Genomic DNA, 19,270 nt, shown 5'->3' with positions numbered 1-19,270 from the left:
ATATATATATATATATATATATATATATATAGAGAGAGAGAGAGAGAGAGAGAGAGAGAGAGAGGTAGGTGCAAAATTGATACGTGCTAGATGAGTTTTTGTTGCTCATACAGTACAGTTTTGACCACATAAATGTGTTGGGCATGGTCAATTTATGAGGAATCCACACCTGGATCATGTGTTTTTGATAAAAAAATGATATTTGGAGCTTAAAAAATTTACAAAGATTTTGGACCATTGCTTTTTCAATTTTTATAAAAACCCACCCGAAATCGAACACTTCAATAGGTGATCCCTATAAAATCAAGTACATTGATCACATTTGTATGATTGAAATTTAAAAATAAAACACCCCCCCTAATTTAGCACCTACCCATTACTCTCTCTCTAAATATAGAGCAATAGGTAAGTGTTAAATAAAATATGTTAAATGATACATGCTAAATGGTTTTTATGCTATTTTGGTGTTTTTTCTGTTATTTTAGTGTTTTTTTGCAATTTTGACCGCATAAATGTGTCGGGCATGGTCGATTTATGAGGAATCCACACTTAGATCATGTGTTTTCAATGAAAAAATGATATTTGGAGACTTTGAAAATTTACAAAGATTTTGGACCATTGATTTTTCAAACCTTATAAAAACCCACCTCCGTGTCGGAATCGAACACTTGAAGAGCCGATCCCTATAAAATCAAGTACATAGATCACATCTTTACGTTCAAAATTTAAAAATAAAAGGAAAAAACCTACTTAGCATGTATCATTTAACACCTATCCATTATATACAAAGGGTAGGTGCCTGACGTTTTTTTGTGCCTACTGCATTCCTACCCAGCTTTGGAAAGATTTTCACTTTTGGATTCTGATTCCAACACCAAGTTAAGTTTTTATAAAATTCAAAAATCAACGGTCTATAATTTAAAAAAATATTCAATGCTTAAAAAATCATTTTTCTGAAAAATACATGATTCAAGTTTTATTTCCTAGTAAATGGATGATGCAGAACACATCCGTAGGTCAGATTTTTTAAAAGCAACTTGAAAACCCGTATCCAAGCTCAGTAGGTACAAAGGCGTCAGATACTTACCCTTTTCTCTCTCTCTCTCTCTCTATATATATATATTTATATATATATGTGGTGGTTTGATACCATTATACCTTACAGTGGTACATATCTTGTTTGAGTAGATCTATAATATATTAACCAATATTTTCTTCGGATTCTCTCGAGAAAAACATGCATTTAGAAATATCACGGTATTTTCCTTAGGACATTTTCCCGTGACGGGATTTATGACTCTGAATTGGACTAGATCAGGGTATGAACATCGGTAGGACAGAAAACAGTCGATCCAACCCTGAAAACCCGATCACACAAGTCTAAACCCAAAAATTTAAGAGTTAAAGAGTCACATCCGGATCTTGTTTTGTAGGACCCATATCCGAGAATAATTCTTCGGATTTCAGATAAAGATCCGACTTATACTGATCCATTTGCGCCCCCTAACTGATTCCCTTCCACTCCACTCTCCTCATTCCTCCCATCGAGGGACGCACACAGTGGAAGCAGAGAGAGAGAGAGAGAGAGAGAGAGAGAGAGAGAGAGAGAGAGAGGCGTCCGTACGGCCACTAGCGTTTTCTCTTCTCTGCTCGTCGTCTCCGTTTCGACCATGTACAGGGGCGCGGCCTCTCGGCTCGGGGCTATGAAGGTGAGAGCGAGATGTTATTCTACCCCTACGAACCTTTGTTTTCCTTCTCGTTCTCCTTCCGATTATTTCACGTCTCTTCTCTTCATCCATCCGAAAGACGATTCTATTCCAAACAAGAATCGTTCCGGTCCATGTCGTTCGGGCTTTCGCATTTTGACATGCGATTGCCGGGGAGTTCAGGGCCTTCGGTTCACTCTGTTGAAGTGTTTTCTGTTCATTCGACCTAAATCTGCAATTCTTTCTTCCTCTTCATCATTTTATTTTTCTCAAGTCGTTGTTGTTTATGGATTCTATGTGGTTTTGATCGGATTTGGTTTCTTCTTTTCATTCTTTTCGTTCCATAGGTATCGATTTTATGAAAATTTTCTGGTTCTTTATGGCTCGTACGATTGTTTGGTTTATGATCCTACGCGATTGATAATTATGGTGATTCGATTGGTTCGTTTCTGTCAGGAATATATCGTTTATCTGTCTTGTTTTTGTAACCATAGTCTGATCTGAGGAATAACGTTGACAAATTTAACCCTTCTACAAGGGCGGCATCTTTGTGATCTGATGCTGGCAAGAAAATCGTTGCTTTTTTGGCCTGTACCATTAGGTACAACCTGTGACCGATTAACCTATGGAAACTGGGGATAGGTGATCCTTTATTTTTATTTTTATTAATGTGTCCTCTAGCTGCTTCTCCCAGATCTGGGGGTTTTCTGAAGATGTTATGCAGAAGTGTATTATTTACAAAGACTTGTCTTTTTGGATTTGGCAGAAATCCAGTTGTTGTATAGGCGATTGGACATTTTCTTGTTTCAGCAAACCTCTTGCATTGTTTAGCTCCAACACTTTTGATGAAGAGAAGTAATAGTACAATTCATTGAGAGAAAATTAGAAAATCTGAACCTCGAAAGGGGTAGGGGAAAATTTAATATGTAAGGGTGGAAGAAAGAGTATAAAACCTTCTGTTAGGACGAGAGAAATTCTTTTTGAAAAAAATGAAAACTCTACTAGTACAAGAAAGAGTAAGTGGTAAGTATTTGATTCATCTTGAGCTGGATACTTTCATAACCTGTTTTATTGGGGCCTTTTGACCCTTGATGACCCCTTTGCAATCTTGCTCCTCTCTGAAACAGTTCATTGATTGAGTCATCCACCGGATTCTTGTCATCAATTGCCATTTTATGCTCTTGCAATCATGGAAACATTGTCAGTTTCAAGCTGTATTATTATTGGTCTCTAAATGTGCCGCCTGTTCTTTATCATCAAGCTTTGCCCATGAAAAGTCTAATAGCCAGTTGACCTTTATGGTAAAACTTGTCCTTTTACATTTGCGCCTGGGTCCAGTGCCTGTTGATTTTTCCACTAGTTTTTGATCGCTTGTGACTGTTTTCCTGTGACCTTGGTCACTTACATTCTATTGTTTTTGCTATCTTCAAAGGCTAACATTATTTACAAACAAAGTTTGTTGCTGGGAACTTTCTTCCCACTCTTCTGGTTTCCTTTCAGGCTATGTCACATGGATACTGCTGTGGATACAAGGATATGACCGCTTTTATGAAATTTTCAGTACGACTATTCACTAGTATATAAGGGGACAAGATACACGAGCCAAAATGGACTATCTGTGTGACATAGCTTTCAGGTCCTAAACAGCTGTGTGAAACATTACAGTCATGCTTTCAACAAGAATATAATCTATAATTTTCCAAAAGTTCCAATTACAGATTGGTTGATCTATATTTTCATATTATGCTTCAAAGTGCTTTACACCAGTTTCTTTGACAGATTACCCAATGATATTTAGATGTATTGGTTCCATAGTTTGTTAGATGATATACATCATATAACATAAAGAACCAGAGGATGATACATATCAGAGATTTTATTAGTCTGCAGTTGGGAACATGTAGGGTGGGTAGCAAGGAAAGAGTTTTGTGGAAAGGAGGCTGTTCAGCTGGTTACAAATGGCCAATTCTTGTTCCATTTTAAGGGATGAAGGGGGGAAAATGATAGGGATTGAAAAACTCCAGCAGCTTACCAAGTGACAACAATACACTGTAACTATGATAGGTTGCCAGTAAAATATCTTTTATGGTTTGTGGACAGGTCTTTGCCAGATGCTGAAGAGGCAATTTCTTTTTAGGTTCTATTCTCTGGCTTTCTGTTAGAGATGAATCTTGGTATCAGGATTTCTCAGCAAGGGAAAATGTCATGATGATTTGCAATTTCTCTTGGAAATTATGGGGAAAATCATGTCATATTTGAAACTAAAAGACCAGAAATTATATATGAAAACTTTAAAGTCATTACAATTGGCATAAAATCATGATTTATTAAAAAGGCAGTTTTTTGAATCTATCATGATAAATTCTAACTATCATTGATACAATGGGTAAAAGGTGCAGAATTGAGCCATCTTCTACTTCCTCGATTCCTTGACACCCTCTGACATGCATGTTACCACATGCAACCTTGATGTTTTCAAGGTTGATTTTACTCATTTGACACTCCATATGTCCACTTGTCCAGCGTGCTCATTTAGTTTGTTATTTTCTTCTAAATTACCATTAGTATTGATAGTCTCCTCATTCCAAGTGGATATTTCTAAAATGCTTGAAATTCTGTTCAACTTTGACAACTTGCATACAACATCGCTTTCCCTAGATGCAGGATGATACGATGCCCTCTTACCTTTAAATATACAGATACAACACTGTCTTACATTTATTTCTACAGACTTGCACTATAAGACCTTTACAAGATGGCATTATCTTCCGCTCTCTCACTTCTAAATATCTTTGGAGTACTTCATCTTGAAAGTTGGAGCACGGTGCTCTCTTGGAGTTTGGGATGCCATACCTTTCATTGGTTAGGTAGAGCTTGTAACCTATGTAATCAAAAGCCCCGACTAGGCACCGACTAGTCCGCCTAGTCGGTGTAGGCGTAAGTAAAATGCCTAGGCTTTGCAATTCCAACTTGTGCCGACTAGGTGCCTAGTCGGCGACTAAGCTGCCTCCGCCTAGGCACGGGGGCAGTTTAACCATTTATTATTCTTATATATATTGTTATTTTTTTGTATATATATATATAATTATATATATGTATGTGTGTTTGTGTGATTTGTTCTGTGAAATCATGAAAACATGCTTAGTTATTATATTTATATGTGTGTGTGTGTGTGTGTGTGTGTGCTACTTTGCTTTTGGGATTTTTCTATAAAACATTGAAAGCATGCACAATTAATTTTAATTGATTATGTTTTCTTTATGTGTGTTACTTTGTTTCTGATGAATTTTTCAATAAAAGCCTGACAACATGTTTAGTATTATGAATTATATAATATGTTATTTATATATGTATGTGTTATTGTGCTTCTGTGAAAAGTTGAAAGCATATTTTTGTTGATTATACTGAATATGTCATGAATATATATATATATATATATGTATGTATGTATATTTGTGCATGTGTACAATTAGATTTATCTATATTCTGGTTATGTATATTAATATATTTTGTGAAAGCATGTGTAATTTTGTACTTGTGTAATGAAAACTTCTTATTAGTAAAAGAATTAAATATTTTTTTATGTAAATTTTGTGTACTTTTTTATATTTTAATTGGGGTGCCGGCTAGTTCCGCCTAGTCCTCGACCAGTCTTTTTAGGGTTCTACTGACTAGGCACTGCTAGTACTTTTGACTATATAACTTGTAACCTGGCCTGCCAAAGTTCTCTAGAACATGTGGCACCTCTTTTAATTTTCCAAAACAATTTTCACTTTTTTTTCTGCATATTTTTTGTTTTTTTTTTCAGCTGATTCTCATTTGCTATAATTATCTTTCTTTCCAATTGTTTTCCTAATTTCCCCTCAAAATTTTGGTATTTCAGTTTTTCTTTTCTTGTTCTCCATTCGTCTACTTTGAAAATTTCCCACAAGATTTACATGTCCTCTGAAGCCAATATCTCAGCTCATGAGGGCTTGTGATTAGGGGCACAACGAGCCGAGCCAGCTCGAGCTTGGCTTGGGCTTGACTCATTTAAACTCGACTCAGGCTCGTTCGAGTAATTAAATGAGCCGAGCTTGATCAGGAGTTCGAGCTTGATTAATCTCGAGTAGCCCGATTAAGCTCTGCTAATAGAGATATATGGGGACCTATGTCACATGGGTGTGGGTGCGGGTGCGGGGGTGCGGAAAAAATATAAAAAATTATATATATAAAGTCCAAAAGTTGGACATAAATAACCCTGGGTGCATTGACTGCACCCAGGGTCAGGTTGACCGCACCGGGTGCCGCACCCACACGCGCATCTGCGTCGCGTCGACGCGGGTGCGACACCTAGTTGGCCGAGTCCCTGTGACATAGATGGGGACTACTTTTAGGATATGTATAATTTTTGTTGGCTAATATTCGTAAAATGTGCTTTTAGCTAAGTGGGTAACGTGTTTGCCGTGTACGTGTGTGGTCTTGAGTTCAAATCCCGCTCCCTACATAACTATTTTTTTTTTTTTAAATAAGTTAGTGCGGCGCGAGCTGAGCTGTGCCAGGCTCGAGCTTGAACTCGAGCGGAGTTTGTACACATTCTTTCAAGCTCGGCTAGATTCGAGCCGAGTTTTTTGAGCCTGAGCTCCACTTGAGCCCGGATCGTGTGCACCCCTACTTGTGATCATCTGCTCAGTGCTTTCAACAACTTTGTATAACGAGTATCACCGCTCTTGTGTTACTGCTTTAATTTTGCATCTTGAACATCATTAATGTGATTGACATCAGTTTTTGGTCATTTCCAGAGCTGTGCTGGTGGTCCAGGGGCTCGTGGTGCAACTGTAGCGCGATATGCTAGTACCAGCATAGCAAGGAAGTCCTCATCTGGAGGAGGTCTTTTTAGCTGGCTTACTGGGGAATGGTCAAATCCTCTTCCTCCCCTGAATGTTCCTCTTCCTGGTGTTACACTTCCCTCTCCTTTGCCAGATTATGTAGAACCAGGAAAGACAAAAATAACCACTCTCTCAAATGGTGTCAAGATTACTTCGGAGACATCCACAGTATGGTTGTTGCAAAATTGATTAATTCCTTCTTTTTTCTACGAATTGGGCTTATTTTTTTCTTGCATTGGTTTTTGTTTGGTGGTTTATCAAGCAGAGTCCTACAGCCTCCATTGGCCTCTATGTTGATTGTGGTTCTGTTTATGAAACACCCATTTCATTTGGGGCTACACACCTCCTAGAAAGGATGGCTTTCAAGAGCACAACCAACCGCAGCCATCTACGCACTGTTCGGGAGGTTGAGTCGATAGGGGGCAATGTTACAGCTTCAGCTTCTCGAGAGCAGATGGGATATTCTTATGATGCCCTGAAAACTTATGTACCTGAGATGGTTGAATTGCTAATAGATAGTGTCAGAAATCCAGTGTTCCTTGATTGGGAGGTTGATGAGCAGGTACATCTTGGAGTATTTGTGGAACCCTGTTCTTAGGTATTATAGTCCAATGAGTTATTGTGGTATTGTGTTTCATGCTGCAGTTGCAGAAGGTGAAGGCAGAGATTGCAGAAATTTCTAACAACCCGCAGGGTTTGCTATTGGAGGCAATTCATTCAGCTGGGTATTCTGGTGCTTTGGCAAATCCTCTATTGGCTTCTGAATCTGCAATAAACAGATTGAATAGTTCAATTTTGGAGGATTTTGTTTATGTAAGATTGTTTCCTTGATAAATTTGCTTCCTTTATGCCTGAATCGTGGAATCATCAGTTTATACTGAACATGTAGGAAAATTATACTGCTCCACGGATGGTGTTGGCAGCATCTGGTGTGGACCATGAGGAATTGCTAGCAGTTGCAGAACCTCTTTTGTCTGATATGCCAAAGGTTCCTCCACCTGAGGCTCCAAAGTCTGTGTATGTTGGAGGTGATTTTCGGTGTCAAGCAGATTCACTGGTGTGTATCATTTATTTGGATATCTATTGTTTGCAAACTGTTTCATCCGTTCTTAATTTTGCTTCAATTATACTCATTTTGTATTGCATGTTTGGAAGCAGAACACCCATGTTGCTCTTGCTTTTGAAGTTCCTGGTGGATGGCATAGGGAGAAGGAAGCCATCACATTAACAGTGCTTCAGGTGCTGCAGCCTGCGCTTGTCCTTCCAGGATGTTTCTTCATTTTCGGCTTCTACGATGATCATTCTGCTTCCTTTTGTTTACTTGCACTTTCATCATTTATGAGGATTAGAGTTAATGATGTCTACAAGTTTGATCTTCTTCTTTCAGATGCTTATGGGAGGAGGGGGTTCTTTCTCTGCTGGCGGACCTGGGAAAGGGATGCATTCTCGGCTCTGTAAGTTGCATACTTTACATCTTAAAATTTTCATGTCTGGCTCTCATCCATATCTTTTGTGCAAGTTGTGGAATCACAAGATTAATGTTCTAACTTTTCTATTTATTTAATTCTCTTACCTGCACCTTTCCCATTTTTTATGTATTGTATATCTGTCTAGAATCTAGATGAATTGATTCTTTTACTTTATGTGCTGTACAGATCTCCGGATCTTAAATCAGTTCCAGCAAATTCAGTCATTTTCTGCCTTCAACAGTATTTACAATAATACTGGCATTTTTGGTATTCATGCAACCACGGTATGTGACTTCCTATGACATGATGGTATTGGATAGATAAACTCTTGATACTTCCTGAACTTGTTGTATTGCTTCTATATCTTAGGATTTTACTTTGATGAGAAAGTGAAGGTTTTTTGCTTGAACTTTTCATCTCTCTCTCTCTCTATATATATATAAATATATAGTTTCTTCCTTTTTTTTCTAGTTTTCTTAATGGATGGTGAATGCTTTGTGCTTCCAAGAATTTTAATTGCTGATTTATTGGAAATGTGCCTCATCTATGTCTTTGGCCATGTAATATGCATACTTCTGGAAAGGTGCGTATCTGTGTCAACTGGCAGACACTGGTACTTGTACTTGGATACAGGTCAGACCGGTTTCAGATCTGGTGTTATCCACAGACCTGACCCATCGCCTGTTATGTTGGATCATTTTTGTCCATCTTTGAGGTGCATAAAAGATTGTCTTTACCTATGTCACATGGGTGCGGGTGCGACACGGGTGCGGCGCAATTCCAAAAAATTTGGACACGGGGACTCGGCTATATATATATATTAAAAGATATATATATTTTTAATATATATAATTATATATATAACAATAAATTAACACAAAGATTGTAAATTTTAAAGCAAAAATAAAAAAGCAATTCTTAACAACACAAACTTACCAAAATATAACACATAAAGAAGCTTGTGAGTGTGATAAACAATAAAACTTATCATAAATCTGCTTCATCGTCTGAATTAGAGAGAAGAACAGGATCGAGGTAGTCCATATTGAGAGTATGTAAATTATGTTCTCCCTCCAAGTCAAAATCTTCTGGATTTACATTCCAATTCTTGGATGGTCCACAACTGCATCAAAAAATGACTATATTAGTATCTAACTTAAAACTTTGAATATAAATATTTAAATACTAATTTTGAATACAAAGAAAAAAAAGTGCCTATACTCTTCTTTGGTGCGGCGAGAAATTAATCGTAGATTTGAGTGAATATAAACCAAATCCTCTGCTCTTTTACTAGTGAGTTTGTTTCTTTTAATGTTGTGAATTTGAGCATATGAACTCCAATTTCTTTCACAACAAGATGATGTAGCAGGTTGGGATAACAACTTCATTGCAAGACGTTGCAGATTTGGTGTCTATGATCCATATGTTGCCCACCAATTAAGGGGATCTTCCTCATCCCTTGCCACATGTGCTGCTAAAGAATCAAATCTCCTAGTAGAAAACTTGCCAAACTCACTATTTACAACCTTAAACATGTGAGGATCATTAAAAAGTCTTCCCAAATATATCATTCTATTTCTTGATATCTCAAGATCTTCATTTGGAGAAACACGACCAACACATGCTGTCAACCATTTTTTTTGCATAGTATTTTGGATTGAGAGAGTGTGCCATGCAATGCAAAGGTGTATTGCTTTTATCCCATCTTCTCACTAAAACTGAATGTACATGATTGTACAATTCTGAATCATCAAGTGCAATATCTTTCTTCTCATGTTTAAAAATGATACTTTGAACTTTTTCAATCATATTGTCCCACATTTCATAAATTCTATGAAGCATGGGTACATCTCTGTCAACTTCTCTCAACATTTTCCAAGTAGTCTCTGTAAATTCAACAAAATATGTAATTTTATCCCACAAAAAATCATCACAGATGCATTTTTTGATAGCTTGAGCCTTGACATCATCTTCAATACGATAAAAATCCCAATCTTGATCAACCACCATCATCATCAATGCATTCTTGAGTTGTTTAATTCTTTTTATCATAACAATGAGAGAAGCAAAACGAGTTTCAGCAACTTTCAGTAACTTGAGATCAGAATGCCTATTAAATATAGAAAGGGCATGATGATGGTTTACAACAAAATTTCTAATATTTCGAACATCATGCTTTATTTCCTCAATCCATAAGCACATTTCATGTGCATGTGCATCATCTTTTGATGGATTGCATATACTCTTAAGTGCCAAATTTAAACTGTGTGCTGCATAAGGAGTCCAAAAAATATGTGAATATGTATCTTCACTTGCCAAATTCATTCCTGCACGACTGCAAACTTGAGCATTGTCAGTAATGATTTGCACCACACTTTCTTCACCCACTTCTTTTATCACTTCGACAAATAATCTCTTTAAATATTCAGCATCTTTATACTCTCCAGATGCATCAACAGTCTTCAAAAAGATTGCCCATTAAGTGAGTAAGCAATGAAGTTTATCAATGGTCGCCTTTGTATATCAATCCACCCATCAGAAACAATCGACATAGAATGCAAATTTTTGAGTCTCTAACAAGTCTTCAATTCTATTTTTTTTCTCTGCAAGAATGACTGTTCTTAGTTTTTCTGAACTAGGAGTTTTTCTGAACTTGGAACATAGGGTCTTTAACTGGTAAGTTGGTAGAGTTAGTAGATGTTATGTGTAGGAGAAAGATTGATATTTTATGTCTACAAGAGACCAAATGGGTAGGTGATAAAGCAAAAGTGATAGAACCTTGGGGATATAAGATTTGGTATACAGGAATAAATAGGAATAGGAATGAAGTAAGGATTGTTATGAGTCGTGAGTTTATAGATAATGTAGTTGAGGTCCGTAGGAAGGGTGATAGGATTTTACTTATTAAATTAGTATTAGGTACAGATATTATTAATATTATTAGTGTTTATGCACCTCAAGTTGGTTTAGATGATTCCACTAAGCGTCAATTTTGGGAAGATTTAGATGGAGTAGTACAAGGGATATCTTATGGAGAAAGGCTTTTCATCGGCGGTGACCTTAATGGGCATGTAGGCATTAGTAGGGATGGATTTGAGAGTATCCATGAAGGCTATGGTATAGGAGAAAGAAACGATAGTGGAGAAAGGATTTTAGATTTTGGTTTGTCCTGTGATATGATCTTAGCAAACACTTGGTTTAGGAAGAGGGAGTCTCACCTAGTAACATTTAAAAGTGGGGTTAATACGAGTCAGATAGATTTTTTCCTATTTAGAAAGAGAGATAGGGGTTGTTGCATCGATTGTAAGGTTATACCGGGAGAAAGTGTAGCTACACAACATAGAGTCTTAATTTTAGATCTTAGAGTTAGACAATGCCGCAAAAGGGATAGACATAGGATAGATCCTAGAATTAAGTGGTGGGCACTAAAAGGAGCTAAACAAGGAATGTTTGTAGAGCGGGTAGTTAAGGAAGTTGATTGGTGTCTCGAGGAGGATTCAGAATCTATGTGGAATAAGATAGCGGGTGGCATGAGAAAGGTGGCTAAGGAGGTATTGGGTGAGTCTAAAGGCGGTGCACCGCTAGGTAAGGATACTCCTATGGAGGCAACACTCCTTTCATCCCTTATTCTTTTGAGACAAAAAGGTTTGATATGCTTCGATTCGTTGCAAAAATGGATGAAACAATTAAGTAAAGAAGGCCACCAAAAGTGATGTAGAACAAAGAGGAAGCACTGCGACCACCTTTAAACATGATATCTTGCGGTACAAACTGGTATGAAGCGGATCACAAACACTTAGCCAACTCCAAGGATTAAGAGCCAATGAATATGATACCATTTAATGAAATGCTCTTCAAAAGGAGCAATAGCTCAACACCACCAAAGAGGTAAGTACACAAGAGCCACTAAAGGGAAAAAACACAATCACAAGCCACTAAGGGCACTCACAAACACAATTAAAATAATTAATTTTATTGATAATAAAATACACAAATTATGCATGCTAAAGGGACTTTCTATATATATATACACAAGAGTGGGAGATAGGGAGAGCCCAACAGCTAGTTGGTCGAAATGACCAAACAACCCCTATACTAAAATAAAAAATAAAAAATAAAAAATACAAAAAAACATTTTACAATGTACAAAAATATCCTAAATACATTCTACATAATGTATATATATTTATATTTATATTTATATACAATATACTATCTTTGAAAACACTTTGACCATCTTTAGCTCATCGAACAAATCCTCAATTCTCAGCAACGGGTACTTATTCTTAATCGTCACTTGATTGAGCATCCTATAGTCCATGCACAATCGTAGTGATCCATCATTCTTCTTGACAAAAAGAACAGTAGTACTCAATGATGAAACACTCAATCGGATGAAACCTTGCTCCAAAAGCTCTTTTAATTGCTTCTTCAACTCTGCTAGCTCGGCAGACGCCATACTGTATGGTGCTTTAGATATGAGAGTTGTATCAAACACTAGATCTATCGAGAACTCCATGTCTCTCGATGGCAGTAAACCAGGCAAATCCTCAACATACGCCATGCTGTATGGTGCTTTAGATATGAGAGTTGTATCGGACACCAGATCTATCGAGAACTCTACGTCTCTCGATGGCAGTAAACCCGAAAAATCCTCGGGGAAGACGTCCATGAACTCTCGAACAACTTCTATGTCGTGCATCAATGCTTTCTCGTGGTTCAATGCAACCACACTAGTGAGGAACGTCTGACCTCCGCAACACACGAACATCGAAGCTTTCAATGAAGAGATCACCCTACTCTCGTTGGAGGGGCCAAAACGCACAAAACTCGACTAGGGGCTGACCAGGTCTCTCCAACAAGATTTTGTGCCCGCGACACTCCAAACTAGCAAAGTACTCACAAAGCTAATTCGTCTTGAGAATGACATCGAAGCCCATCATTTTGAGAAGGATGAGGTTCGCAGGGAACACCAGACCCTCGATCGACACCGCAATTCTGGGGATATGCAACGCACAATACATCTTTGCTCCTAAGGGTGTGGCTATCGCCACACAACAATCCATCTCGACTGCTGAAATGTCCAGCAATTAAGTAAAAGACTTCAACACAAAAGAATGTACCATACCAGAATCAAACAATACTCGACCTGAAAAGTTAGTGATGTCCAAAGTACCTTTAATGACCTGATGGCTTGAGCCTGCCTTGTCTGCTGTAGTTGGTGCGATTGCGACAATTACTCAAAGACTTGGGGTTTTTTATATATGCACCCTCAAGATTATGTTGTGATAACAAGAGCAATGTCTATATCGTGAGAAACAATACATTTCATAAGCGAACGGAGCACATCGAAATTAATTGCCATTGTGTCCGCAAAGAGTTCCTGAAGAAAACGATCACTCTACCATATGAACCATCTGAGTATCAATTGACAGAGTTTTTCACTAAGGTGCTACCATCTCCCAGATTTCACTTTCTTGTCAAACTCTCGGTTGACATTTTGTGAGTTTGATGCAGAGTTTCCAGAAACGCCTAGCCAAGTGGGGAAGCGCGCTTCCCCGAAGCGCATTTTGGAAGAATGAAACTTCGTGCTTCCAAAACGCATTGGGAAGCGCCCTCCCCCTTGCTTCTCCTCTTTTTTTCATTTTTTTTGTATTTTTATTTTTCATTTTTTCCTTTTTTTTTTTGCTTCTCCCTTGCTTCCTAGGTCATTTTCGTTTCGCTTCCTTGGTCGCTTTCGAGACGATTCTTGATTCACTTCTAAGTCGTCCCATGCTTCCTGCTTCCTAAAATTTTGAATTTGAAAGTGCCTCGCTTTCCGCTTCCACTTCCGCTTCTCGTATCACTTCCCGCTCTCGCTTCCTCGACTGACAACTTTGGTTTTAGGGGGGTGTTAAAATATGGGTTTTATATATATATATATATATATATATATGGTTGTAATATGTATTACCCTTTAGAGGTATTTTAGTCTTTTAAACCATTGTACTTTTCTGTAATAGGTGTCTCCCATTAGGGGCTGTTTTGTTTTTATTTGTAAAATATTATATTGTCAAGGGCATTTCTGTTCTTGACAATATAACAGGAATATAGCTGTTGGAGCTCCCAAAAGCTAGATTTCTAGCGGTTGGAGAGCCCCAACAGCTATATTTTGGGGAGCCTGTCACTCCCCTTTTAGCTTATAAATATGGGGGTTCAACCTCTTGTAATGCTATGCATTTTGTGTGCATTGTGTATGAAATAAAGATTATATTTTTTAAGTGTTGTGTGTTTCTCTAAGCCCCTAAGTGGCTATTGTGTTTTTTCCCTTTGTGTGGGCTGTGTTGGCCTCTTGTTTGAGGTGTGTGGGGAACACTTGGTTTCATTACATATGCATGGTATTCCCTGGCTGTCATTATGTCTATGGCAATTATAGCTGTTACTCGGTATTTACAAAAATCATTTTGCAAAGTTTTCTTCTTCCTGAACGTCAGTACATGATTTTAGTTTCTTGAAATTTGTCATAATTCAGGTTTTGAACTCTTCTTTTCTCTCATACAGAGTTCAGGTTTTGTATCCAAGGCTGTTGATTTAGCTGCAAGAGAGTTGTTAGCAATAGCAACTCCTGGAGAAGGTATGTGAAACTTCACAAAGAATTGTTCCTTGGGGACCTAGTAATTGCATGTTTATACTACTATTTGATTTTTCTTTTGACAGTTGATCAGGTGCAGCTTGATCGTGCCAAAACCTCCACAAAGTCTGCAGTTTTGATGAACCTGGAATCAAGGGTATGTGTTCTACTAATCACACCTCCTTTTCCCTTGCCAATTTACAAATGTACTTATACTCCCTTCTTTAATAGATGATAGTTGCTGAAGATATTGGTCGCCAGATCTTGACATACGGAGAAAGGTGAGATCATTGTTTGATTTCTTGTGTCTTTACTTCCACATATTTAGTGTCTTCAATACTTTCTTGAACTCATGATCCTTTTGCTTTATGCTTTTTGTAATACTGCTTTATGAGTTTATTGTCATTTATTAACAGGTTCAAGAAATGCAATTCTAATTACTTCCAGAAAATTTTGATTTCGTTTGGCTTATTTTGGGCAGAAGTTGGGGGAAAATATTTGCATCTATTCATCATTATTTTTATGCTTTTCCATTTTGTAGATTTGAAAGATAAATAGGGTTGCAAATGGATCTGATACATGCCAGATACTGCCTGATCCAAATCTGAGTCTGTTTTGTATGGTACATCATAATACAAGTCCAGATCAAGATCCAATGATTGAAACTTGAATCCAGATCCGAATTAGGTGATACTAGATGCCGTAAAAGAAGATTGAATCAATGTTTTACATGTAAAATGTGCAAACAAATTGGTTGAATCCTAGCACAGATCCAACCTACAACGTTTATCTGAATCCAATCTGAATCTGTAAAGTCCAAATACTCTTTTGGATTTTATGTTAAGAATCTGTATCCAGAAATAAAATGTCAGATTTGGATAGGCCGTCTGACCAAAACCTGATCCGCTTGCACCCTTAGAGAGAATAGTACATTAGAAGTTTTTTCAATGTATTGAGTGTTTACAGATGATGACCAATTTCATACTGATTGTAGTGTATTCTCTGACAATTTAGTTTTTGTGCTTTTCTTATAGATGTTGGCAATCATGCATCACAATGGGTTGTCACAGATAATCACCCGTCTTGTATGCAGTGTTGGGCTCCCTTAAGGATTAAGGATACTGCTTTTCTTTTTGTTTCTCTTTTTGGTGATAGCTGCACACTTCATATATATATATTTTTCTATTTGTGAGAGCACAATTTAGTCGTGCAATCACCTGTTGAGTAGTCTGCTCAATGTGTGCTTAATGCCTTTGACATAGTTATTCTAGAAATCTTGCCGCTTCACATCTATAAGTTGTCTCTATGCTAATGCTTTTGGTTCTGCCTTGTTATTGATATCTTAGTAGATAATAAGAATCATGTTTTCCTCTTTCAAATTGTACTCATCATTTCATGGTATTAGAGCTAGAGGATGGGATCAATGTGCTTCCGGTTTAACATGAACCCAGCTCTCACTGGCTGGATAAATAAAACATAACCTTATGAGAATATAACAGAGCTTTCAGAGTTTGTATTAGACATCTTCGGCATGTTTGCTTTGGTCAGAGGTGAGAAGGTAGATGCTGTGATTGTTGGTGACAAAGTCAACCTTGTGATCAACTTTCACAAGATTCACGGCAAAAACAGGTGAAAACAATCACAGCAGGCAATCACAATCACAACTTGTATTTTTTCATGTTTCACTAACCTTGAGAAAGTATGGTGATTGTGATTTACAATCACAGGATCCAAGAATCACATTCACAGGGCATTGCAGACATGCCCCATATGTATGTGTGTGAAAATTGTCATGGCCTTGCAACAACCTCGGAATTATCATTTGTATCCCAAAATTGAGTTTTTTTTTTATGTTCAATCTAGTGAAAATCCTATATTATGCTTGTGCTTTTAACTGATTCAAAAGAAACAACTGAAGTTTTGTAGTCAGGTCTGGACTGTGGAAACACATGCATGCACACACACATCCATGAGTGTGCTCTTGCTTGCTCACTTATTTGAGTCAAAGTCATCTCAATTACATGTGTTATCAGCAGCTTGGGTCATGGCTGCCTATGCGCTTGGTTTGATGGTTCAACTGTTAATTTATGGAAATTACACTTAATAAACAAGAACTTCATGACTTCATTGCAGGAAGCCCGTAGAGCATTTTCTTAAGGCTGTTGATGCAATTAGCTTGAAAGATATCTCCATCCTTGCTGAAAAGATCGTCTCATCGCCTCTGACAATGGCCTCATGGGGAGATGGTAATTACTGAACTGAACATTTATCTGCTCTTCTATACATTTATGCTTGTTCATTATTTTTTCTGATTCTGTAAAATCATTTTGCAGTCATCAATGTCCCCAGTTACGATGCTCTGAGTAGCAAGTTCCGGGCTTAGCAAGATTAGGAGTTGATGAATTCGGAAGAAATCCTTTTTGTGCAATTTTGGGAGAGTTGTATTTTTGGTACCTCTGTTGATGGCCTTGGCTGCTAAAGAAATAAATTATCACATTATTGGTAGCAATTTTAAATTGGTGATTCTTGGCCAAACTTTCTATAGAGTTGCAACATTGGTCTGAATCTTTTATTGCTCGCTCCATCTTTAGTCCACTGCTTGGATCGTGCTACGACGGATATGGCAGAAAATAATAATAGAAAAAGTGCTCCAGTAGACAGATCTTCGTTGGTACGCAAGCAGATTGTGTACCACCACTGAGAAAAAAGACCGGAATAAGCAATATTCACTGGCCGAGAGAGCACCCCCTCCAGTAAAAGCTTATACAGCTGGTTGACCAAAATGAGGATTCCAAATAGGTTGAGTAATGGGTCTTACATGGGGGGTTATGTACCCATGACTCCATACTTCCTTGCCGCCAAGCCACGTGAAAAAGATTGTGGAAAGTCCACAAAGATTATTGCTAACTGCCCGAAGTGGCAATAATAAGCAATAATGTTCTGAGAGACATCATGACTCTCTTTGTCATGTGCAGTAGCAATACCAAACTAAATATGACGAGTAGTTGGGTCTTGAGCTAAGCCTTGGAAAGATTAATGCCATGATGCCTTTAAAATCTTCTTATCCATTATCCTCTACCACAACACCTCCATGTACAATGTTCAAGGCTAACAGTGAGTAGCAAAAAACAACTTTTTATTTGTTATGAGCTTAGACAATGGATTCAATGAGTGATTGCCAATAACCACGATCTTTAAATAAAAAGGCAAAACAGAAGGATCACACAAAATGAGCACTTAAGAAAAAAAAAGACCATGTGGATAATAAAGAGCCATAAGACTTTGATTATTTGAGAGGATTGTGCCCCCTACTAATAAGAGAATCTCGTAGCCACCTATCTTTTTTTAAGGTAATGGAACTCTGGCCAAAGTTTCTCTTCATGAGCGGAGTTACTACTCCTTGATAACTTATACTACTTTTATTTGATTGCATTTTTTAGTAGAAATGAAATATTACTATAGAAAGAGCATTGTACATCCATAATAGACCTAGGAAGACATGATCCCAGGCTAACTTTGACTTGTTCTCCCTCTTTTGGGTTTGTCACAAGGAAAACCAAAACCAATATTTGCTTGAAAAGGTATCAAACGAGAACTGCTGGCAAGCAAATATGACACCTTTTCGTAATATCAACACAGTCACATGAATCTTAAATGCATGAATGTGATGTACCATACATTAGTCTGCAGTTCTCAATAGAATAGGTAACAAAGCTACTTTGTTGCCTACTGCTACTAAATCACCACCCCCCAAGTCAAGCTAGTGCCTATTGTTGCACAGGAGCTATTGCGCCAGGTGCTAAAGCGTTAGTGTTTTGTATCCATGAAGCAAAGATAGGTTATAATTGTATAGTATTATCTGAAAACAACTATTGGGGATGCCCCAAAGTGCTCATAGTATCATTATGAATATATAAGCCAAATTTGTGAAAGCCTAAAAATATACACGCCCCCAATTGAGATGTCTAAGAACATGATCTAATAAATTGTTGTATCGAGTAGTTGGATCATAGCTTCTTACCATAAAAATGGCTGCATGTGCAGCAACACCAACTATGAGAAATCCAGCACATGTGATGTGTGAACAACAAAAGTTGTGTATCATAATCAATAGCTTATGGTACTCATAGAGGCCCTTATGACCCTCACCTGTAAACGGACCTACCTCTCAAATCTCTTTCAAGTTATGACCAATGATGCTGAATATGCATAAAAAAGCTACCAAAAAAAGGCAAGGTGCACCCTGGCAGACGAATTGCATTTTTCCAGATATATTATTGATAAAGAAAAATTCTCCATTGGAAATCAAGCACATACGCGGGAAGGCAGCCCCACTACTTTTTCATTCGGTGGGGCATGACTTATCACTGGGTGAGAGGTGCACCTAACCCACCTACCATGTTCTTTTCAGCTTTCTATTAAGCACTAGGGTTTTGTCATTCTGAAGAAAGGAAGACCGGATTCAAAATGTGGATACTTTCGTGCATTATCATTTTCTCCGACCAGCTTTGTGGCACAAGTTTGATTGGGATGTTGCGATGTTATGAAACGTTAGATGTTAGATGCAGTCATGATTCTAATAGTAAGTTTAGTCACAAGCATTTGTTGTTGATTTAG

The 19,270-nt window shown here is 37.6% G+C and overlaps 1 protein-coding gene across 1 annotated transcript; it reads left to right on the top strand.

Annotated features, from left to right (window-relative positions):
* Positions 1-1,549: 1,549 nt before the first annotated feature.
* On the top strand, positions 1,550-17,199 carry LOC149820222 (mitochondrial-processing peptidase subunit alpha-like). The gene is made up of 13 exons (XM_089983872.1): positions 1,550-1,709; positions 6,488-6,742; positions 6,840-7,136; positions 7,220-7,387; positions 7,464-7,631; positions 7,733-7,813; positions 7,962-8,028; positions 8,230-8,327; positions 14,584-14,656; positions 14,740-14,810; positions 14,885-14,934; positions 16,787-16,899; positions 16,987-17,199. The coding sequence occupies exons 1-13, from the start codon at positions 1,671-1,673 to the stop codon at positions 17,034-17,036; spliced, it is 1,530 nt and encodes a 509-aa protein (XP_089839998.1). The 5' UTR covers positions 1,550-1,670; the 3' UTR covers positions 17,037-17,199.
* Positions 17,200-19,270: the final 2,071 nt, after the last annotated feature.

The sequence above is a fragment of the Nuphar pumila genome, chromosome 12, assembly GCF_984573655.1.
Source record: "Nuphar pumila chromosome 12, dmNupPumi1.hap1.1, whole genome shotgun sequence".
Classification (NCBI taxonomy): Eukaryota; Viridiplantae; Streptophyta; class Magnoliopsida; order Nymphaeales; family Nymphaeaceae; genus Nuphar; species Nuphar pumila.
The sequence above is the reverse complement of the archived record's forward strand: the minus strand, read 5'-3'. Positions and strand labels throughout refer to the sequence as shown.